Genomic DNA, 24002 nt, shown 5'->3' with positions numbered 1-24002 from the left:
TTGCGATAGGGGGTGCAGGGTCAGGGGGTGTTTCTGCCAAATGAGCCCGGAGTCACAGTCACAAACGTCCTCTTCTTCCTGAATAAAAGTGAGATTATGCTACATACTTGTTCATATTTTAAGTAGTTCGCACAGACACACGTTTTAAAAACAATAAAGTTCCTAATACCCGCCTTCTCTGAACAGTTAGCTTGCTGCCCCATCCCCCTCCTCCCTATCCTCTGTTGTGTGAATCCATGGACTAGCCTCCTCCCTCCTGCCATGCATGGTCTGATGTGCTGCCACTGCCCTCAATTTAGTATGATGTACCAGTCCACTCCTCCTGCCCTCCATTGCCCAATTCTATGCCCCATCATTGACCTCCTGCTTAAACTCTGTGCTTAGCTTGCTGCCCCTATTCTCCTTCCCCCTGCCCTCCGATGTCTTTGTGCATGCCCCTGCTCCATCCTTTTTGCCCACCATGTTCCATGGACCTGCCATTCCTATCTACTCTGAGTGTTCTGTTGAGCTGCCACTCCCCTCCCACCTGCCTAGCATTGTCAGATGACTGTAACCTCTCCCTGCCACCTCCACCCTGCCTGTCCACATGCCATGCCCCTTTCCTCTTCCTCCTGTCCTACATGGTCCATTGTACTGCCACACCCTTCTGCCCTCCCTGGTCTGTTGTGCTGCAACTGCTCCTCCTGCCTGCCCCGTGCGGTCTGTTGTGAGGCCCCTTCCCCTGAACTTTCTTGTCTGTGCACAGGTCCTGACCCTCCCTTCTATCCTCCATCGTCCTTTGTGCATGCCCCTGCACCCTCCTTCTTGCCCATCATAGCCATTGTGCTACCACTAACCCTCCCACTTGCCATGCATGGTCTTCTGTGCTGCCATGGCCCCTCCCACCTTCCCTGTGTGGTCAGTTAGCTGCCCCTGAACCCCTCCCACCTTCCCTCCATGGTCTGTGTGTATGCCATCGCAGTCTCACTGTTGCTCTTCATGGTGTGTCTTGCTTCTAGTGCCCATCCTGCCTGACCTCCATGGCTATCTTGCTGCTCCTGCCCTGCCCCCTTGCCCCCAGCCCTCTGTTTACATGTGCAGACCCCCACTCCCTCCCTCCTGGCTTGTCTGTTCCATTGTAATGCCCCTGATCCATCCCTCCTGCCCTTTATGGTCTGTTATGCTGCAGCTTTCTCTCCTGTCTGTCCATTATGGTCCTGCCTCTTGCCCCTCTGTTCTCTGTTGTCCATGTGCATGGTCCTGTCCCCTCCCTCTTGCTTTCTATGGATTGTTGTGCTGCACTCCCGTCCCGCATGCCCTGTGTGGTGTATTGTGCTGCTGCAAACCCCGATGCCTGCCCTGCAGGGTCAGTTTGGTGCACCTCTCCATGTCCCTCCTGTCCTCTGTTATCCAAGTCCATGTCCCTACCCCATTTCCTTCCATGATCCAATGTACCATACTTGCGAACATTTTGAACTTGGTAAGAGGGAGATTTTGAAAAAAAACTGGGGTATTGATTTTCCCCTTTGAGTTACATTGAAAAAGAGGAGATTGTAGACAGGAGACAGATAAAATAAAGCCCATTTGAGCTTAAAAACATTGGACGTTTCCTGGCTGAATCGGGTCTGTTGGCATGTATGGTTGTACTACCATTGCTTCTTCCTTCTGCCCACAATGGTCTATTACATTGCCACAGCCTCTCTTGCAAGACCTGTATTGTTGGTTTGTTGCCCCTGCCCCCCTTTCCACTGCCCTCCATAGTCTGTTGTGCTGCAACGGCCCTTCCTGCCTGCTCAGTGTGGTTAAATTGTTGCCTTTGCACCCTCCTACCTGCCTTCAATTTTCAGAGTCCGTGCCCCTGGCCTCTGCCTCTCAACAGTATCCTAATGAACAACTAGATTGCTAACATTCTATATTTATTACAAAAGTGTGGAACACCTGATGTCATCTTGATGTAATCAAAACTGTAATACCTAGAGCATTTCCTTTAGAAATTACATATATGAGAGGATCTTATTGGCATCAAAATTAAGGTTAATGCTCTAAAAGACTAAAATAAGGACATATTTTCTGAGTTTTCAAATAGCGAGAAAGCACTTTTAAATTATTTGTTACCTTTGTTTTTTTATCCAGTTGACCACTTGATTAAATTTTGCACTTAGGGGAGAAGATGTGGTGTTACTTCCAGAACTGCAGACTTTGCGACTGGGGAACCAGTTTGGAGTTTCTGCTTCAGCTCGACATTCTGTGATTCTGGTCAAATCACTTAGTCTCCCCATGTCTACAACCAAAATGAATTTGTTCTTGTGTGATGTAACCAATGCTCATGTAAAGCACTTCAATACCTGACAAGTCTGCACTATATAAACCTGCAAAAACACAAAATAATAGGTGTTTTGCACACTTCTGTCATTGGGCTATATTTGGGCTACATCTGGGTGATTTTGGGCTACATTTGGGCTCTTTTGTCTCCGGTGGCCATCTTGGGAGATTTATTTGTTATGAAGTTTCCTAATTTCCTCATGTACTGCAGTCTCCTCAGTAGGAAATGCTTTCAGTTTTTTACTTTGATTCCATCATGAAGGTATTCAGATATGTCACACATTTGCAATAAATTCTGAATGTTAGCACTCTAGTTGCTCATTAGATCACTGTAGTAAAACTACTGTTCACCATGGAAGTCTGCTCCTGGTATTAAAAGTGCATGTTTCAGTCTGCATGCCAGAATTTTTTAATGAAATAGAAGAGGATTTGAGAAGTCACTCAAAATGTGCCCTCATTTTCTTTCTTCAGCATTAATCTTAATTTCTATGGCAAAATGAACCCCCTCATTGTGTTCCTTTTTAAATTAAATGTTTTAAGTGTTACCAGTTTATTCCAATCAAGATGGCTTCAGGTGTGCCATACTTTTGTCATAATGAAGACAGTAAGCGCTCTAGTTGTTTTTAAGAACACTCTGGGACATTCTGTCATTGGGCTATACTTGGGCTACATCTGGGTGATATTTGGGCTACATTTGGGCTCTTTTGTCTCTGGTGGCCATCTTGGCAGACTTATTTGTTATGAAGTTTCCTAATTTCCTCATTTACTGCAGTCTCCTCAGTAGGAAATACTTTCAGTTTTTTACTTTGATTCCAAAGGCATTCAGATGTGTCACACATTTGCCATAAATTCAGAATGTTAGCACTCTTTTTGCTCATTAGATCACTGTAGTAAAGCTACTGCTCACCAGGGAAAACTGCTGCTGGTATTGAAAGTGCATGTTTCAGTCTGCATGTCAGAATTTTTTAATGAAATAGAAGAGGATTTGAGAAGTCACTCAAAATGTGCCCTAATTTTTCTTTCTGCAGCACTAATCATACTTTGTATGGAAAAATGAACCCCCTCATTTTGTTCCTTTTTAAATTAAATGTTTTAAGAGTTACCACTTTAATCCAAGCAAGATGGCTTCAGGTGTGCCATACGTTTATCATAAGTAGGACTGTTAGCGCTCTAGTTGTTCTTTGGAACACTCTGGGAAGCTGCAGTAGAACACAAAGGAATCAACTGACAGTCTCTGCCCTTGTTGGATGTACATGTTTTACTGAGAATGTCAGACTTCATTCTCACATGACTGAGAAAGATAATGTGAATTTACAGAAAATATGCTCTCAGTTCAGCTTATAGATCACCTTCCAAACCTCTGTGGGAAAAGCATGAGAAAATATTTTTCTCTCAATCATGATATCCCAGCAGAAGGCTTTTTCACATGGTGAAATCACCTTAGAACATACCACAATTCCTAAAATGAGTATGGTACCATCAACAAATGATTTATAATGTAACTAAAGTCTTAAAACCTTCTATTAACTGCAATGCTTTTTAATGAGGTGCTATCATGTATATTGGTCCCAAGATGGCTGCCAACACTTCTTGGATGAAGTGCTGACAGCCAATCAGATCTCAGGATGAGATGTGTGGTTAGGCTCCGCCCACATATATATATGATTTTACTTTTGATTTTCTCAGGAACTACTGAACAGATTGACACCAGACCTGCAAAAGGCACATCCCTGACCTGAGGACTACCTCTCTGCCAAATTTCAAGTAATTCTGTTCAGCCGTTCGGGCTGTACCTTGGACTAAAGGTCCCTATGGAAAATTGCATGGGGAAAACGCGTTTTGGGACCCCCCTTTTTTCTCAGCCCCCGCTTGACGAATCCCCCCGAGACTTTCAGGGTAGGATCGGAGCGGAGCGCCCCACCTATTTTGAAAATTTCGCGAGGATTCGTCAACCGGCGCCAAAGTTATTCCAAATAGAATGTTGCGGATTTCCTATGGAAACACGGTCCTAACTATAACTATCTACTGGCGACCGCCAGTAGATAATATATATATATATATATATATATATATATATATATATATATATATATATATATATATATATATATTACCTACTGGCGGTCGCCAGTAGGTAGTTATAGTTAGGACCACGTTTCCATAGGAAATCCGCAACATTCTATTTTGAATAACTTTGGCGCCGGTCGACGAATCCTCGCGAATTTTTCAAAATAGGTGGGGCGCTACGCTCCGCTCCTACCCTGAAAGTCTCGGGGGGATTCGTCAAGCGGGGGCTGAGATAAAAGGGGGGTCCCAAAACGCGTTTTTCCCATGCATTTTTCCATAGGACCTTTAGACACCGCTACAGCCCGAACGGCTGAACAGAATCACTAGAAATTTGGCAGAGAGGTAGTCCTCAGGTCAAGGAAGTGCCTTTTGTAGGTTTGGTGTAAATCTGTTCAGTAGATTCTGAGAAAATAGCCTTTAAATCAATATATATATCTGAGCCAGCTTACGGTGCGCTTACGGTACGCTTACCGTACGCGTACGGTGGCGTGCGCGAGCGCGATTCTGATTGGCTCTTAGATCTTAGTAAACATTCGAATCGGCCGAAACCAGGAAGGGGCGGCCGCCATTTTCTCTCTCGCACTGAGAGTGATGATTAAAATGCAAACCACAAAAACATGTAAAGGGGCTGTTTTGACAGCTCCAAAACACCCAGCCATGTTGAGGGAGTCCCCAAAGATCGCCCAAGGCCAAAAACCGAATTTTTATTTTTTCGCTAATTTCGCCGATTACGCTTAACGTACGCGTACGGGGAAAAAAAAATTATCCACACTCTCCCCACCCCGTGTGCAAATGGTGCCCGAAGGGCACCATTTGTGCATGGCTTATAAGAGGATTACGAAAAATTAAAATATTACCTTTCAAAACGAAGTGCATCATATGTCCTCCATGTGCGCACGGTGCGCGAAGCGCATCGTGCGTACATGGCCCATCTAGCGTAAAGTGGGCACGCGGTGCGCGTAGCGCACCGCGTGCCCACCGTGCGTGCACGGCACTAACTGCGTAAAGTGGGCGCACGGTGCGCGAAGCGCACCGTGCGCGCACGGAACGAACTGCGTTAAGTGGGCGCGCACGCCACGAATGGCGTAAAGTAACTTAGCATTTAAAAAACCGTACAAATTCACTGAAAAAACCATAGGTTTCACACACGTTATAGTTAGGAATTAGCATTTAAAAAACCTTGCAAATTCACTGAAAAAACCATAGGTTTCACACATGTTATAGTTAGCGGAAATTTTACTGATAAAAAACCAATGAAATTCCCCCGTTATAGTTAGTGCAGGCAACTATAACTCACGCGACCGCAATCTTCTGCTGATGACATATGTGTCTTTATGAAAAAAAAATATTTGTAATATATGTATAGCTAAAAATGTATGGAAGAAGACATGGGCAAATAAGTGTCTAAATACAGTATTAGCATCAGCAGAGGATTGCGGTCGCGTGAGTTATAGTTGCCTGCACTAACTATAACGGGGGAATTTCATTGGTTTTTTATCAGTAAAATTTCCGCTAACTATAACATGTGTGAAACCTATGGTTTTTTCAGTGAATATATATATATATATATAACATTGGCGATACAGGAGCGATCAGAGGCACAGATAGAAAAAGCTATAACAGAAATATATTGGAAGAAGATGTATGAAGGGGTCAACGGCATATCCACGAATGCGAGGTTTAAGCTCCTCCAATACAATGTGGTGCATTGGGTGTATTTAGCCCCCAGTAGATTGCAGTCTATATACCCTGAGTGCTCATCGGACTGTCCAAGGTGTGGGGGGCAGCCAGAGGATTTCTTTACATGTTATGGAGCTGCCCTGATATTGACGATTACTGCCAGACCGTCCTTTCGAAACCTAATACTTTCACGGGGTGGGAGATACCTAGGGAACCATTGCAGTGTTTATTAGGGTTAATACAGAAACTAAGCAGGCGCTTTGTGGTGCTGGGACTGTTGCTGGCCAAACGCAGGATTGTAATAAGATGGTTGTCCCCTAGACACCCCAAGATAGAGGATTGGTTGAGAGACATGGCTGAGTGGATAAGCGCTGAAGGATGCCATATGAAGGCAACCCGAAGGGACGAAAAAGTGAGCGACGACTTGAGGGCGTGGGCGGCAATGCTCGCAGAGCTGCTTACGCCACCAGACAAGTTGCCCCCGTAGAGTTTATGGGGCGCTTACAACTCTGTTCCACAACACATGGTCGCATCACACCGAGAGTATCTGGACGGACAGAATGCACAATGTGCTCGATATTCACATATGCAGGCATAAGAACGGAGGATGTTGTCGCTGGAGTATTCTCTTTCACAGTAGGTAGTATGGAGTCAGCTGCATAGCACTAAGTTTACTGAACCCGAGGTGGGGGGTGGGAGAGGTTGGGGGGAAATTGTCATATAGTGTATACATTTGTATGGTGGAGATAATAGTTCTATGTCTTGAATGTAATGTATACAATGTTACTACTTATCTGAAATGGCAAACAAAAACAAGCATTGGCATAGCCAATAGGTCTCTCTTTTGGGACCTTATAAGTATTTAGTTATGTAGCACAATATCCTTGGTGCAATAACATCAACTGTTGCATGGCTAAAAACATATAAGGTCCCAAAGGCGAGACCTATTGGCTATGCCAATGCGTGTTTTTAGAGATTTGCAACGCAAGGCCACCTTGCATGGCCATGCATTTCTTGATAAATCTAGAGTCACGCAAGGCAGCGCATATCACTGCCTGCGTTACCCTGCAGGAGGGAGGCCTTTTATTGGAGGATAGCGTGGGTGTGCCCACATATTCACCCATGGATTTTGACGCATTCTCATATTTATCATTAGTGCTAGACCCGGGAATGAGCCAAAAAGCTATGCTTTCTCAGGTGAGGCATAGCAAGGAGAAACTTTATTTCTCCTAGTTTTTTCCTTTTTCTATGTGTGTTTCATTCTGCAGCACACATAAAAAAGAAAATAGGATTGTTGTTGTGCAGGAAGGTGACCCTTCCTGTACAAAAAATATCCTACCTACAAAGCAGGCCCCCTTGCAACATGGTGCAAGGGTGCCTGTGTTAGCTAAAGGCAGCCAAACATGTGCCCAACACTAGGAAATTACAGGAATGCGCTGTATAGTGGTAAATAGCTTGGTGGCCTCCTGACCAGGGCACAACACTTTTGCTTTGCTTTGTACAAATTAAGCACTGGATGATCTGTCCCTCGATCTGCCCAAGTTCAGTCTTGGCACGCCGCATGGAGGCTGGTAAATGGAGGAGGTCAGCGAGGGTCCATCAGACGTTTCATCTGCTATTGAATCACTTATGGGCAACTCTCGGTAAGCAACAAGGGGTCAGACAGTTGTGCTGGTCACAGTATATGGGCAAGAGCCCTGCCCCTTGCGCAGTGCCTGTAAGGAAGGGCCCAGACTAGGAACAGCCAGTCCTGCTCTCCAGGTCCTTCGCACAGGGAGTCTCAGTAGGCCACACCCTATGCCCAGACACTGCGGGGCATGGCTGGGTTCATAGCTAGGATCATGGCAAGCAGGTTCTGGGAGTGTGAGGGCTGGGCACGCTGCATGGCTGTAAGGCATGCTCAGGGCCCAGAGCTCGCTGGGCCTGGCTGAAGGCTGTGCCTAGAATGTTTTTTGGGCCACAGGATTGGATGCGGGGTGGGATCCCCGGTCCTGGAGTCCTTTGGCAGGGTAAAAGGCCATGCCCTACGGGACAGGGTCGACGGTGCAGGGTGTGCCCAGAGCCTGCTGGGCAAGGAGAAATGAGAGTGGGTGATGGACAGATTATTGTTGTTTACTAAAGAAAACATACCTCTAAGACTCGAGTATCAAATCACTTACAAACATGGCCGCAGCAGCTGAATAAACCCACGGTCCGTGGAGACCAGGGATTTATTGCAGCCATGGTAGTGGCTGCATGGCCCTGGTAGAGTCTGGGAACCTGTGTGAAGCTCTGTGCTACCAGCAACCCTTTCTTTAAAAGCGCTTCAAACAATGAAGCACAGGGTGTGTTAGCAGAACTATCGACACAGCAGCCCCATGAAGACATCATCACAGCCCCAGGACCCGAGGCAGATGTACACACAGTGGAGTCTGCCGCGCAAGTGACAGGAGCCTCATCTGTCACTGACAGCGTGACAGGGCAGGAACAGGAGCAGCTGGAAAGAGGACAGGGACAGAAGCAGGGCAGGGATAGTGCAGGAACAGAAGCAGCTGGAAGCAGGGCAGGGACAGAAGCAGGGCAGGGACAGCGCAGGAACAGCTGGAAGCAGGGCAGGGACAGAAGCAGGACAAGGACAGCGCAGGAATAGAAGCAGCTGGAAGCAGGGCAGGGACAGCGCAGGAACAGAAGCAGCTGGAAGCAGGGCAGGGACAGCGCAGGAACAGAAGCAGCTGGAAGCAGGGCATGGACAGCGCAGGAACAGAAGCAGCTTGAAGCAGGGCAGGGACAGCGCAGGAACAGAAGCAGTTGGAAGCAGGGCATGGACAGAAGCAGGGCAGGGAAAGTGCAGGAACATAAGCAGCTGGAAGCAGGGCAGGAACAGAAGCAGGGCAGGGACCGCACAGGAACAGAAGCAGCTGGAAGCAGGGCAGGGACAGCGCAGGAACAAAGCAGCTGGAAGCCGTGCAAGGCAGTAATAGACATTGTCGAAATCAAGGCGCAAAGCCCAACACCTATTGGCCAACAACTTCTGTTCCCATGAAGATAGGTGTTAGTGTCCATCGAGGTCTTGGGTATATTTCGCGTCCTACGGCCATGCGTGATATCATGTTTCACACCACTACTAGTGTGATGCCGAGCCCAACCCTAGACATATACGGCAAGAACGGATTCTGTAGGTGCTACAGAGCCAAACACGGTACCTGAACAACTGCAGGGGCTGGTACCGGGCAATCCGGTACTATTAGCCTATTTCCTCCTGCTCTGTGGACTCTTGAAAGCCTGGGAGCAACGCTCGAACTTCAGCTGAGCACAAGTGAGCGAATCGGCACTGTCCATAATTTGGTTTGAAGAAGAGCTTCACCAAAACAAGCATTGGCCGCGCCGCTGTGACAGTGACGCGGCCGCGAAAGTGAAAGTGATCGCGCGCTGCGAGCGATGCGCTTAATGAGCATGACGAGGAAAGCCAGATGACGCCCCTGTTCGTAAGCGTGCGCCCGCGCACATAACCGCAAGCTTGAGACAAGCAAAAGCGTGTTATTGCATTTTCTGAAGCCAACTTACTATAAGTCTCGCCAGAGCAGCGCATGCGCTGGCGAGCCCTAAATATATATATATATATTAAGTTGGAAAGAGTGCCTATGGCTGGATGCAGGGATTATTAGGCAGCCTGGGGATGGAGTCGTAGTGCCAGGCAGGAAGGCAGATGGAAATGCGGTTTACTGGGCACTCAATGGAAATAAATAGCAACTCGCACAACACAATTCGAATGCAAGATTCTCATGGATCCTGAGCGCCAGAATCTTCATTAGTCTCCGTATTTAATCTCTCGTTTCAGTCATTGTGATGGACCACCTATATTGTAGATCAAGGTTAAAACATCCAATGTTTCTCTTGAGCTAAAAGATGGGCAATGAAAGCTTCCACAAAGTCAAAACTGGGCCTGTTTCATCTGCAGTGTTCATTGATGCGCTCTATGGCAGCTGCATGGGGGAATGGCGGATAGAGCATTGCAGGCTCAACATCACTGAATTTCACTGTCTGCGGCACATCGTCGACCCTATTGTCCTAGTAATGCAGTTCAGTCGAGTGTGTTGGTTATGGCCTTGCTGACAAGTTCTCATCTTCAGTCAGTTCTCTAGTGAGAGCTCTTATGTGGCTTATTTGTGTATCCATGTGCATAGCCTCAAGGCCAGGGCAGTCTTTTCCATTATCGACTATTGAGCCGCCGTGTAGGCATTAGCATGACCTTCTCTTGTGCACTGCTGGTGCAGCATCTACAGGGGAAATATACGCAATCAGCCAGAAATGTTGAATTCAGGTAGGAAGCACAGCTGCAGGAGTAGTGAGAGGACTTTAAACCAACCTGTTAAAAACGGACATCATTTTTTTTGCATGAGCACCCCTGCCCTCACCCCCCCCACTAAAGGAAGTAGGGAACTCTGGGTAATTCCTAAGTTTAGGCAAAACCTCAGTTCCTTTGTATGGCGCACCCTACAACACCACCAACACTCTGGATCTGCTCACCTCCAAAGTCTGTCTTTCTAGCAGAGTTTTTAAGCATAAGGTTAGAACCGTGGCATCCACGCGGACCTACAAAGTGACATGCATGCATATATGCATTTATATATATATTTGTAAGTAAATATGCATAAGCATGTATCTGATAGACTACTAGCCGCAGATTCCTTCACATAGAATTATCCCCAGGCGTGAGACTGGATCCGGAAACTTTTTGCCACAGCATCCCTGTGCGCCAGGGGGCGGGGCGACACCATGCGATTCCGCCTAGGCGTCGTCCGCGTACGTGATGTCAGCGAGGTCACATAAGCCCCACCCCGCCTACGTCAGTTTTTTCCTTTATCGTGTGGGCGTCTTATTTCGGCGACGGACCCTCATCGCATTTGTACGTGGTGTTTGGGGGAGGATCACGGCACCACGGATTGTGAGGTGTGCCAACAGTTGAAGCCAAAGTCGCGGTGGGAGCGCCGAATGAAACTTCTCTCGGCGCTGTGCTTCTCTCCAGGTCGACCTCCTCCCCTCGATCAGCCTCGGCAGACGGCTTCAGATACGGCTGTGGTCGTCGTCATCGCCCTTCCCTCATGTCGCGAGAACGTCGCTCACCGGTGGGTAAGTGTCGCAGTTTGTCCCCGGCGGCCAGGTTTTGGCCTGCCGGGGGCATGGACTCTCTGTGGATGATGCGGCCCTGCGTGTCCTCCTACCCACCGTTTCCCGGTGATGGAGCGTCGAGAGTCCAGATGGAGACATACGCGGCGGCTTTGCAGGCCTCGCTGGCGTCTCCTCCTCCTCCTTCCCCCCTGGGGCGTCAGCGGTACCCTTGCATTGTGCAGGGCCTTCCGCGGCGCCGCCGGCACTGGCAGGCACCAAAGGGGTCGGTGGACTCTCCTCGTCCCGCTCCGGGTCGAGGCTGGGCGCAAGCCCCTCGCCCTACTCCGGGACTTTCTTGTCCCTCCACGCAGGCGGCTGCCTCGTCGGAGGGCGAGTCGGCACTGGCGGCGCCGCATGGCTCGCCGGACCACCTCTGTCGTATACTGGGCCTAGGCTGGCGCAGAGCTTTGTGTCACTCCCCTGGTCCTTCTCGTCCCTCCACGCAGGCGGCGGCCTCGGCGGAGGCCGAGTCTGCGCCATTCCGACGCCGCCACTTGTCCACTGCGACTCCGGTCCTGCTCCCCGGCGCAGTGTGACTTCGAAGAGCCCTATTCAGTGTCTCCTTCGGCGCAGGCTGGCGTTACCACTCTACCTCAGGCGGCGGACTCTACGGTTCCGTTGCGGATTCATCTTCGGACGCTCCCTCTTCTCCGGAGGCTGCCTGCATATTGGTGTCGTCCTCCCTGGAGACTGGCCGGCGAGTGGTGTCTTTTTCACCGGCATCGTCGAAGGGTGGCTCCTTGCCGTATCTGGGGCCGTGGTGTTCGCCGGAGGAGCGGCAGATCCCCCATTCCTCGGCTCCTCCTACCTTCCAGGTCTGGCCCCTGCCTGTTCCGCTTGGCTTGGAGGACGGCCGTCTTAGTCTGCAGCTGTCGCCCACTGAGGAGCTGCTTTCTCCGCCACGGGGCCCTACAGAGGCGGGTGCAGCCTTTGCTCACGCGGTGTCCATGGCTGTCGATATTCTGCGCATGGGTGACCCGATTGCTCATTTTCCAACGGTTCTCCACCAGGGCTCTGGTGGGAGAGGGATCTTGCTTCCCTTTGAGGGTTTGCTCCTTTCGTCCCTGACAGGGGCTTATGGGCGTCCTGACTCAGGGGATCGGGTGCCTCAGCACCTTCTACACCGTGACCCTGCGTGTCTTTCCCTCCACCCCTCTGCCGCCAGTCCTCTTTTGCGGACTGCCTTTCCCTCCCTGCTGCCGCTGTTGACTCCGCCCTCCCGGGAGGCCCGCTGGCTGGACTCTTGGGGACGCGACATGTTTGCCTCGACCAGCCGGCCCTGCGGGCCCTGAACACCTTGTGTGTCCTTCTTGTCTATGGGACTCGGTTGAGTCTTTGGGGTCCACAGCTTCTCAGGAGACTGTTCAGGTGGACTTACGGCATCATGCGTTGGATGGCCGGGAGCTAGCGGCGTTTATCCTTCACTCCGCTCTGGACATCTCGGGGGTGCTGGGCCGGGCCATGGCTTCCTCAGTCGCTCTCCGTCACCATGCTTGGCTTCGGGACGGGGTCTTCCCTGAAAATGTTCGGGAGCGGCTCATTGATCTCCTGTTTGATGGTACCCTGTTGTTCCATGCCCCACCTGACTCCGCCATCCAAAGGTTCCTGTCGGGGCTCCGTCCTCCTCCTCCTTATACTCCTCCTCCTCCTTCTCCTCAGTGATTAAGGAGTTGAGCTGGTTCTGGTCCTTCTTGGGACGGTCGCTCTTGCGGTGGAGTGTGTTTTCTGGCCATTGAGTCCTCCTTGTGGGGACTTTGGCAATGTTGGCTACTGGACGGCCCTTGTTCGCTGTGTGTGTGTTTTTTGCTAGAACTGTCGTGCAGACTTGGCCCAGAGATTAGGCCTTCTGTTTTTCTTTGGGCTGATTGTCAAGCCGTTCACGGGGTGTTTTCCCTGTGGCTCTTTTGTTTTTCCTCTGTTGTGGAAGTTCTTCCAAAGAGGGTTCCCATGTTTTGGGACTTAACGTACCCTATGTGGGGTAGTGGTAGCTGTTATACAGCTTGCGCTCTGCTGGGGCGTTCTGGTGGCCCTTTGGTGCCTGTTCTCCGTGGTGTTTCTGTATGTTGTTTTGCTTCTTGACGGCGTGTGCGCGCCCCCTCGTGGGGGTGTGTCCGGCCCTTTCCTCTTCTCCCTGCTTGGGATAATTCTGTGCCCTCCTTTGTCAGGTGTTGCCCACTCAGTCTTCCTGGGGCCCTGGGCTGTTTTTTCTGTTCTGGCGGCTTGTCTGTTGGCGCCGCTGTGGTTGGCCTGTTGCCTTTCATCTGGTGTGGCTTAGCCTTCTTTTCCCTCGTTTCCTTGGGCCCTCTGGGCTCTCCCCCTGGCTTTAGAGGGAAGCTTATTGCCTTGAAGGGGTGTGGGGTACTTCGGCCTCTCTGGCCTGGCCCTTGGTTCCTCTATCGTGAGTGTGCAGGCCCCCCCCCCCCTTTTTCATCTTCCCCCATCCGTCTGGGGTCAGTGGTTTTCTGCTTGTGGGGGGCTACTCCTGCCTGGGAGGGACCGGGTTATTGCCCGGTCCGCAGGTCTAGTCCCCTGTGTGACCTTCTGTCCTGTTATGGCTGTGGGGGGGAGGGTCCTTTCATAGACCCTCCTTCCCCGTGGGTATTGCTAGGTTATCTATTCTACGTGAAGGAATCTGCGGCTAGTAGTCTCTATCAGATGTACGAGTTACTTACCTTCGGTAACGATGTATCTGGTAGAGACGATTCTAGCCGCAGATTCCTTCACGGCCCGCCCTTCCTCCCCGTTCTGCGAGGACCCGTGGGTTGGTCTCGGCACTCGCCTCCTGGTGGGGGGCTGTGTCTCTTGTGAGTGCATTCCTTTGCTCTTGGCGGGTTGCTCCGTCTTGTTGCTGTTCCTTCTTCCCCTTGGTTCTCTGGAGGATGGGGTTATGGTGCTCCTGTGCCCCGCTTCTCGCGCTGCTCAAGGTGTGGGGGGGAGTTTACCTTCAATCTTTGCCCTCTCTCCCTTCCTCTTGCTGCTGGGGGTCCCTGCCCCTTTGCCGTCCTCTGTCTGGGGGTCACCTGGCCATGCCCTGCCCTTGTTCCTTGGAGGATGGTTGCCCTCCGTGCCGGGGTGGCTTGGAGGGTTGTTGTTGTCCTGTCTGTTCTGGTGCTGGCTCCCCTTCCCTATTTCCGGGTGGGGGTTGTAGGCCTGCTACAGGTGTCCTGCCTTTTCACATGTTCCCCGTCTCCGGGGTTGGGGAGGAAGGCGGTTTACATGCTGGCAGGGTGGGTGCTCGGGGCTCTGCTCTGTTCTTATGCTGCCCCTGCCTTTGGAGGCTGCAGTGTTGCACCGCTCCTTAAGGTGTTGCTTGTCTCCATTCTTTGTTTCTACTCTTTTGCACACTGTTCCCCTGCTCCCACAGTTTGCCTGGTGGTTTCACATTGCGGCACGGAAGAGTTCTCCGAAGAAAACTGACGTAGGCGCGCCGGGGTGGGGCTTATGTGACCTAGCGTATGCGGAGGACGCCTAGGCGGAGTCGCGTGGTGTCGCCCCGTCCCCTGGCGCGCAGGGATGCTGTGGCAAAAAGTTTCCGGATCCAGTCTCACGCCTGGGGATAATTCTACGTGAAGGAATCTGCGTCTAGAATCGTCTCTACCAGATAGATCGTTACCGAAGGTAAGTAACTTGTACGTTTGTGTATATAGGTATTTTCCTCATGTTCCCGCTTACACTCTGAAAGAAGTCCTCATTCAGTATGTTTTTATTAAAGTGCTGCTGCTTTTAAACCCGTCAACGTGTTTTGGCTATTCCTAGTCTTTGTCACGACAGTTGTCCCCATCTTAGTAATTACAATAAATACCTGCATGACCACACCAAACAAGATAAACAGGAAAAAGACTTCAGAAACTGGACAATTGTGTTGTGTTCTTGACATTAAAATTCTTGCTACTGCTTGAACTAAACACACCTCTTTGGGAAATGGACTGCTACTTGTGCCATGGCTGCCAGGCAGTGAGCAGAAGTTCTTAGAGAACTGAGTTTTAGCTTAACCAGGTTGTGTTTATTAAGTAGTTAGAGGGTACGCCCCTCATCCCAAATAAGCACATTGATTGTAGAAAAGATTATTGTAATTATAATATATCGAGAGCTCTTAACAAGCCGCCACCTTTCTATCCATCCGATCACACCTTTAAATGCAGACCTCACAGATTCACACCTGTGAAGACATCCTTCCATAACCATCCTGAAATCCCTCATTCGCATCACTTGTCAGTATAAAAATGTCTCATTAAAATAACTTGTCTTGCTCATAACAAGGAAGATCATTACTCTTTTGAAATCCAACGGTCTTGTTTTGGACCACACTGAGCAACGTAAGCTGCTTCCATCCATGACGTGTGTGACACCATCTTGCTTATAGACAAGGTTGGCTCATGTCTCCTCATCCGATCTGTAACATTTGGCTTAATTCACCATCAAGTACCATAAATGGCTAAATGGATACAAGCTTGGTTGGTTCTTGTCCTACCTCTCCAATCAGCACCACCTCTGCCAGATGTGCAGTGCAGACTCACCCAAGGACCTTCAGCCCATGCAGGTAATCCCTTAGAGTCCTCTTTGTCAGCTACATAATCAAGATTCACCAATACACAGACTGCACACAACTCATCCTTGTAGTCATCTGTCTTCTCAAAGACTGCTTGTCCATCTTCATTACATGGATGTCAAGCATCTATGTCAACTGTAACCTGCACAAGAAGGAATTTGTCTTTATCACCACCTGTACAGAATGCTCAGATCCGGGACTAGCTGTCTAACACCTGTATAGATTCGTCCTCCCCTCACAATGAGAATGCACTGCCAGTCAGATCCACCCTAGAGTAACCTTTATTTCAAAACGTACATCACCAAGAAAAAACACAAGGTTGATACCAGCTGTTACGTGCATATAAATGTTGAATTCCTCTCCAAAAAATAGTTTAGAACCACTGTGCAAGCCCTATTCTTGTTCACCTGGGCAGGTGCTATGGCCCTGATTCATCCCAACTTATTGAAGAGCATCCTTGACAGCTCATTAGATCACTGGTTGGCACACACTTTATTGTGAGTATGAACACTATTGACGACTGAATCTACGCAAATGCATTTTGAGGAAGGACTGGTACAGGCAGACAGTATCCTCCCTCCTCAAGAGCTCCCCCTGCAGGTAGGTGCAGTCACTCACTGCACCCGCCTTCAGTGGCATCTCAGCCCACCTTTAAAACGGGGGTCGGGTCACAGCCTACAGTGAAGACGGACCGCCAACTTCAAACGGCTAATCTTCCTTTCACTAATGCTCTATTCCCAGTGCAGATCAGGTTTGTGCCTTTTCTGGAAAAAGTACATTGGTTGTAATAGGGCTTTTTGGATGTGAATGTCCCCTGAATGGTGAATGGGCATGTGCCCCTGTCCTGTGTGCCCCACTGGATATGATATTGCTATCCCAACATTTGTGTTTGCAGAGGCCTAGGTCTGTCCTTGATGTGAGGTCCAGGACCTTTCCTGTGACATAGGAGGGGTGCACCTAGTGTGCTGTTATACCAGGCAGTGGACTATTGGCATTACCCTATGTACATCAGATAAAGCGGTGATAGCAGTGCACTGTGTTTTGTGGATTTGTTATGTGATCAGACTTTTTCTGTCAGTAAGAGCCCAGTCTGCTGACCCTCTTTGTGTAAAGTTCTGCTGATTTGTGAAACCCAGAACCTTGTGGTTACTTGCCAGTTATACGTCTCATGTGTGTGTATCTCCAGTTCATGTGTAATGCATGCATGGTAGTGGGATTCATTTAGGATGACCCTGGTTTATAAAGGGCTATCTTTAGGAATTCCATGAGGTCCTTGTTATTATAGGGCGCAGATTGATGCCTCCTGAGTGCTGCCCTTTGGATTATGGTAGGGGTGAGGGTGGGAATGCAGTTTGTGTTTCAATGAGAGAACATTTAGGCAGGGCCTGCTCTTTTACCAGACTGTAGTACTGCTCAGGAAGATGATGGAAGCCAGTTGCTGAGAACCCACACTGTGCCTATCTTTCGGATACTTGTGCTTGGAGCCGGCTCCATTGCTACCTGCCGTGAGCGTCATAGAGTTTGTGTCCGAGGATAAGCCTGAAAATGACTTTTGAAAGAGAATCGGGCAAAACAGATTTACATCTCATGTCTTTACATAAATGTGGGATCCAAACCACCCTACTTTTTACCAGTTATTTTTGACTAAAAAAGGGAGTCCCCCGCAGAGGACTCAAAGGACTGCTGTGTGATCAGCACTTTATTTATTTATAGAGCGCAGCATTCATCCCAAGGGATATCAAGGCGCTGATAGCAAAAAAGAGGGCTGATCTACTGGTGAATGGAGAACAAGTGGATATTGGTTTTTAGGGAACAGGTGGGTTTTCAGTTTTTTCCGGAACACCAAGTAGTTGGATGTGAGCCGTAAGTCTAAGGGGAGTTCATTCCATTTCCTAGCTGCCAGATATGAGAAGGAGCGCCCTCCAGTCTTCACTTTCTTGATGCGCTTTGTTCTGGCCAGTGGTTGATGTAATGACCGTAGGCTCCTTGTGGGGACATAGAACTCAATTGTCCCCTGAAGTATTTTGGGGCCACTTCGATACAGTACTTTGTGTGCGTGACTGAGCAGTTTAAATACTGCTTTTTGACGCATAGGTAGCCAGTGCAGATTTTTCATGCTCATCGATGCAGAGCTTAGTCTGCTTTTGTTGCAAACTAGTTTGGCTGCAGCGTTTTGAAGCACCTGTAGCCGCTTGAAGAGGAGCTCGGTCATGCCCACGAAAAAGGCGTTTCCATAGTCAAGTTGACTTATGAGCAGGGCTTGGATGACTGTTCTTCTGCAGTCCAACGGCATCCAGGGGAAGAGTCTATTTAACAGTTTCAGGGTGGCAAAGCCCTTACCACAAAGGGCCCGCACATGGTCCTTCATGGATAAAGTATCATCAATAAGGATGCCCAGGTTTCTTGCGCATTGCTTAGGGATTGGAGCGGCACCAAGTGTTTGTGGCCACCATGTGGCGTCCCAAATTAACTTGGCCCCTCCAAAGAGCAGGATTTCTGATTTTCCTGCATTTAATTTCAGACTATGCTCCTGCATCCATTGTGCCATCTCTGAAAGACTGTTGTGTAACTTTATTTTGGTAACTTAAGGTATTTCCTCAAGGGCCATCATCAGCTGTGTGTCGTCTGCATAGGAGCAAATGCCAATTCCCCAATTTCTACTGATTTTCGCTAGAGATGAAACATAGGCGTTGAATAAAGTGGGGCTTAGCGATGCCCCCTGCGGGACACCGCAGCTGATGGCGCTAAATTTAGATTGGAAATTACCTAGTTGAACTCTTTGTGTTCGGTTGCTAAAAAACGAACTGAGCCATTTCAGAGCTTTAGAGCGGATTCCCTTTTCATGAAGGGTTTCCAGCATTCTATTGTGAGAGACCGTGTCGAACGCTTCCGACAGGTCTAGAAGTATCAGAGCTACGGCTCCTCCCTGGTCAGTGCAAGATCTGATGTTATCCAGTACTGCCAGTAGTGTACCCTCTGTGCTGTTGGTCGCCCTGAAACCAGTCTGAGAAGGATCTAATAGGTCGTTGGTGTCTAGGTAGTTTGATAGTTGTCTGTTCACCAACCTCTCTAGAACTTTAGAGAGGTATGGAAGTTGGGAGATTGGGCGACAGTTTTCAGGGTTGAGAACATCTGCTCCTGCCTTTTTCAGTAAAGGGATTACTACTGCCTGTTTCCAAATATCAGGGAAAGCGGCAGTGTTAAGGGAGTAATTAAAGAGCTGAGTGACATGCAGGCAGAGGATTGAGGCAGTCTGAGCAAAAATGAAATGGGGACAGGGGTCTAGGGGGGATCCCAACTTCACTTCTCCCATTGCCTTTAAAACCTCGGTCTCTGTGAGGGGGGCGAAATTGCCCATCTCTGATGAAGCTTCAGGGTGTAGGGTCTGGAGTTTCTTACTAATTAGGTCTGTTTCTGTAATAGGACTGAAAGTGGAGTATATTTTACTAATTTTATCCAAAAAGAAGTTGCTATTTTTTTTGCAAGCTTCGGCAGAGGGGGCTAGAATTTGAGACATACTGGCTGGTTTACTGAGTTCTTTAACTATTTTATATAACTCCTCTGCTGAATTACAGTTTTCATTTATTCGTTGTGCGTAGTAAGTTCTTTTTTTTTTGCATTTCTTATAGCATGATTGTAAATTTTAAGTTCAGACTTATACCGTAGTCTGTCTGTTTCTAATTTGGACAGTCTCCATTGATTTTCAATGTGTTGGCACTTCCTTTTGAGTACCTTGAGTTGGGATGTGTACCACTTCTCAGTGGAGGATCTTTGCGATCGCTTAGGTTTTAACTTAGGAGCGAGTTGGTCCAATGTCCTTCTGATTTCAGACTCCAGGTAAGCTGCTCCCATACTCACTGGGAGATCAGTCAGGGTCTGAATGTGAGGGGGGGGGGGGGAAACATGTGATTGGAAAGATGTTTCAGTAACTAATCTCCAAGGTCTATTGGTTGTCTGGGGCTTATAGGGTTGCGTTTGTTTAGCCGGTAGGCCCAGTGAGAATGATACAAGCGAGTGGTCTGACCATAATAATGGTTTTATCTCTTGAATAAGTGTAGATTCAGTATTGGAGAAGAAGAGGTCGAGGGTATGCCCAGCTATATGGGGGGGCCCCCCCTGATCAATTGCTTAAGTTGGAGAATCTGCATGTCGCTCTCCAGTTGTGAGGCAACCGGGTTATCGTCTTTTTCGTAGTGAACATTGAAGTCACCTATTACTAAGTAATTCTTATACTTCAGACAAACCGGGAGGAATTGGGTAAGTAGCCTGGTACTGAGTTCAGCTTGGTGACCTGGGGGATTGTAAATCACAGCACCGGCCAATATGGTGAGACCGTCACAACATAGATGGAAAGATAATATTTCGTGCTCATCCTGTTGAACCACTTGAACAGGCTGGCATGTCAGGTGGTCTTTGAACAGTATCGCTACCCCCCACCCTTTCGGCCATACCTATCTTGATGGACAATTTTGTAGTTAGCTGGTAGGGCATTTGCGACGTCAAGGGAGTTGTTTTTATCCAGTCAAGTTTCACTGATGAAGACAAGATCAGGATTCCGCTCATTAAGAATATCCCAGATATCAAGGGAGTGCCTTGGAACTGATCTTGCGTTAAAATATATGCAAGACAATTTGTGGATGTCTGATTCCGCCGGCCTACCTGTCTAACTTTGCCTCATACTGCACCATTTGCAGACAAGGCAGGAAAAAGGGCCATCCGTGTGTCCTGGGTGGGCTCTTGGGCACGTGTATAGTCATTACCTATATTGTGCGAAAGGGCTTTCAGTGCCTCTCTTGTGTATCCAAGTCTTATGCTTGGAGCTGGTTTGTCACGGACAGGAGTCCCAGCCCCTAGCCCCGGCCGGCCTCAGACGGGCGCAGACGGGCTTGCCCTAGGCGCACCTTCGGCGCCCCAGCGGTGCGCCCTCTGCGCGCGTTTGCTGGCACATTGGTTTAATATCGAGGAGAGCGCGGGAGCCTAGCTCCGCCCTCCCAAATACCGGAAGTGCCCAGCGATTGGTCCTGCTGCTTCCTGAAACTCCCTCCACTCAATTGGCACACAGCCGTGGTGGACCGGGACACGGAAGCCAGCAGGGAAACAATAGGAGCGGCAGCAGTGCAAGGAGCAAGTGCAAAAGTAAGCAATTGTGCAAAGTGTGCAAATAAAATGCCTTAAGCAGTACTAAAATCGTTTTTTACTTTGAAAACAGTCTAAGAACCAAATTTCTCTTGTGTTCAGCAGCAGCCCTACCAGAGTAACGCTGCGCGATCGCTGTCACCTCCGTCTAATATCGAGGAGAGCGAGGGAGCACTGACACCTGTATGATATCCAGTCTCCCAGAAATGAAGGGACATCACCAGGCGTTCTGATGTAAGAGCTGTGTGCCTGCTACAGCCTAGAAGACTGCCTGCCTGCAGAGAGTAGGAAGGTGTGTACTGGCCGTGCTGTCCAGAAGTATAAGCCCTGCATGTTAACGGAATGTGGAATAGCCAGAGAGAGTGCCCTGTCCCAGATTAAACACTAGATTGGAGGTGCTGAGAAGCTGTATCCGTAGGTGGTGGGCACTTAATGGTGTAGCTCCTAGAATCACAAACGGGGTTTTAACCCTTATTGCAGCCCCCAGTGTAGTACTAATTAACGCGTTGTGATCAAAGTACTTTCGTTTACTTCCTGCACAGTAAGGTTTGTACTAGGTCCAGTTTGCAGAGCCATAGTAGGGCAGACCCGAGTGCCTCGTCACCCTCTGACAGGGACTGACAAAGCAGTTCTGTCCCAGTCTATGAGGAGCACCCAGTTAAAGTGCGCTGCAGACTGGGGCAGTGCGTCCTAGGTCTATATGGCCCTGGGTCTCCATGCAGGCAACATACGTGCAAGCCCTCGTGAATTGTACATGGTTTGAATGAACTTACCTCTGTAGGCTTTTAATCGAATGGAGCAAAAACCAAAGGAAATGATGGACGGAGTGTTGAACATTGCAAGCACTCACCCCCAGTCAACTGATCTGGGTTTAATCTATGACCGTTCTTTAGCCAACTCTGCCACCCCAGTTCAGACATGGCCATATGCAAATCAGTCTGACCCTGTGCCTCATGGGAACAGTCCAGCCCGAATCGAATGGACCAAGAGATGCATTTATTAGGAGCCTGTCTTTCAATGATGCTGTTAAAATATTTTAGTGGGGAGCGAAACAGTAGCCAAGAAATTATACAATTCAGGTTTTGTGAAATAGTTTTTGTAATGAAGATTCTTTCTCGGTAAGCTTCGACTTTGGTGTTCTGCCATGGTGACCTCATCTCAGAAAGTGCAGGTTAATAGGAGCTGAGTCTTACAGAGAGGCCCTGGACAGCAGTTCATCGACCGGTGGAACCAGGAAGAGGATGAGTTCTGTGCACGTTTGTGGTTCATGTAAGGATGCAGAGAGGAGTATATTCTTGAAGCCAGTAAGTATTACAACACATGCGATGTAACAACGCGTAACCATTACTACGCATACCATTACATCACATGCGCTTTTACAATGCATGCCATGTAATGGCTATCCACATCGTTGTGAGGTAACTGAGGCTCTTCCGCTTCCTCACAATGACGTGCACCGCCCCTCAGATGATGCTGGAACCAGGAGAGAGGAACCACGAGGAGACAGAGAGGTAAGGGGGATTGGGGGTAGGGGGAGGGTCGTGCCGGGTGTAGTGTTTCAGTTTAGGGACTGGACTGGGGGGCGGGGTAGGGTTGTGCTGGGGGTAGTGTTTCAGGGTTTAGGGTAATGTTGTGGTGTTTGTGTAGTGTTTTAGGGTTTAGGATAGTGCTGGGAGGTCGTGCAGGGTAGTGTAAATGTAGGGAGAGGACTGGGGGTCTGGGGAGGGTCGTGCTGGGGTCGTGCTGGTGTACTAAATTGGGGTTTAGGATAGGGCAGGGTAGAGTCACTTACCTTTGAAACTTTTACCATGACTATACCTTTACCACGCATGCCTTTGCATTATAATGGCATGCGTGGTAAAGGTATAGTCATGGTAAAAGTTTACGATGTGATGGTATGTTGTTGTCATTGTCATTGACATCGCGTAGTAATACCAGCTGTGCCCTCAAGACCAAATGCCCCTAGCCCACATGGGTTTTATGCATTAGACCCTCCAACTAGAGGTACTGAAGGACTGGAAGGGTCCTAAAGGGACAGTAAACTGAGGCCGTCGTCATTAAAAATACTAATAGTCATGTGTGTAGCCAGCTCAGCAGCTAAAGAAGCTAGGCAAAAATACATTTCTAATATGCAATGGTATAGCCAAAAGGTCTCAAATGTACTAACTAACACATGCAAACATAGCGTTTATTCATAAAATCCATATACATCTTATAAACAAAAACTAGACTATGGTGTAAGTCCTGTTGTCTTCAGTGCACTCATTTTATTGTTTAGATGTTGAATGTAGGTTGAACGTCAAAAGAGCAGCCCTCATTTTAGTCCTTCTCTTCGGTTTATGGCATAGAAACTAAAGGAGGCCAACATGAGGGCTCCCTTACCACGCAATCTTCAGTTTTTTTGTGATATTGCATTAACTTTTCCTTCTTTCTCTGTGTACAGCTAATTAATATTATATTGTTTTACTTACTGCTCGTTATATATTTGAATATGTTCATATGGTTAGTTGTATGTATTTAGTGTATTCTATTTGTGTACTGTTTTACTGTCTAGAACTTATTTTAACGAGGCTACTTGTTACTTAATGCTCTGCAATTCCATATTTTGTCAGAATATTGTGTTGCAACAATGTCACTTTAATGCTCGTTCTGAATGCATTGATTCTTACATTTTTTGTCACAGGGAGTGACTTACTGTGGGGAGAGTTCTGCCAGCAGCCTTACCATGGCCAACGTCCCCTGGCATGAAGAAGTGGTACATTTTGTCCAAGAGTTGGCCGATTTTCTACCAGATTACGAAATTGCTTGTGAACACGAGCATTCAAATTGTCTCCTGCTAGCGCACAAAAAGGTAAGCCGTTCACTGAGATGGCCTTCACCAAAGTTTGTGAGGATGGAAGCGGCCATTAGAAATCTTTCTGGATGTTGCATTCACTGGAATGTTTTTTCTTTTCAAGTTGTTTACCCATCGCAAATTGAATCATGAAATAGCCAGTTGTTTTAAAAAGGAATATTAAGCTTCTAAATCTTTTGTAAGTGGAGCCAACGCAAACTTTCTGAAGCCATTGATTCAAATATTGTTTTAAGATTCCACAGGTTTTCATTTAATTTGAAGTTAGTA

The 24002-nt window shown here is 48.4% G+C and overlaps 1 protein-coding gene across 3 annotated transcripts in view; it reads left to right on the top strand.

Moving 5' to 3' along the window:
• Positions 1-24002, top strand: part of LOC146859157 (S-adenosyl-L-methionine-dependent tRNA 4-demethylwyosine synthase TYW1-like) — a 590982-nt gene that overhangs the window by 525931 nt on the left and 41049 nt on the right. For all 3 annotated transcript variants that reach the window (XM_085649816.1, XM_085649818.1, XM_085649817.1), the window contains one exon: positions 23565-23732. In XM_085649816.1, coding sequence (XP_085505942.1) covers positions 23565-23732 — 168 coding nt within the window. The remainder of the gene's footprint in view (positions 1-23564; positions 23733-24002) is intronic.

Source organism: Triturus cristatus, chromosome 3_2 (genome assembly GCF_964204655.1).
Source record: "Triturus cristatus chromosome 3_2, aTriCri1.1, whole genome shotgun sequence".
In the NCBI taxonomy this organism is placed as follows: Eukaryota; Metazoa; Chordata; class Amphibia; order Caudata; family Salamandridae; genus Triturus; species Triturus cristatus.
Note: the sequence above shows the minus strand (reverse complement) of the source record. Positions and strands in the feature narration are given on the sequence as shown.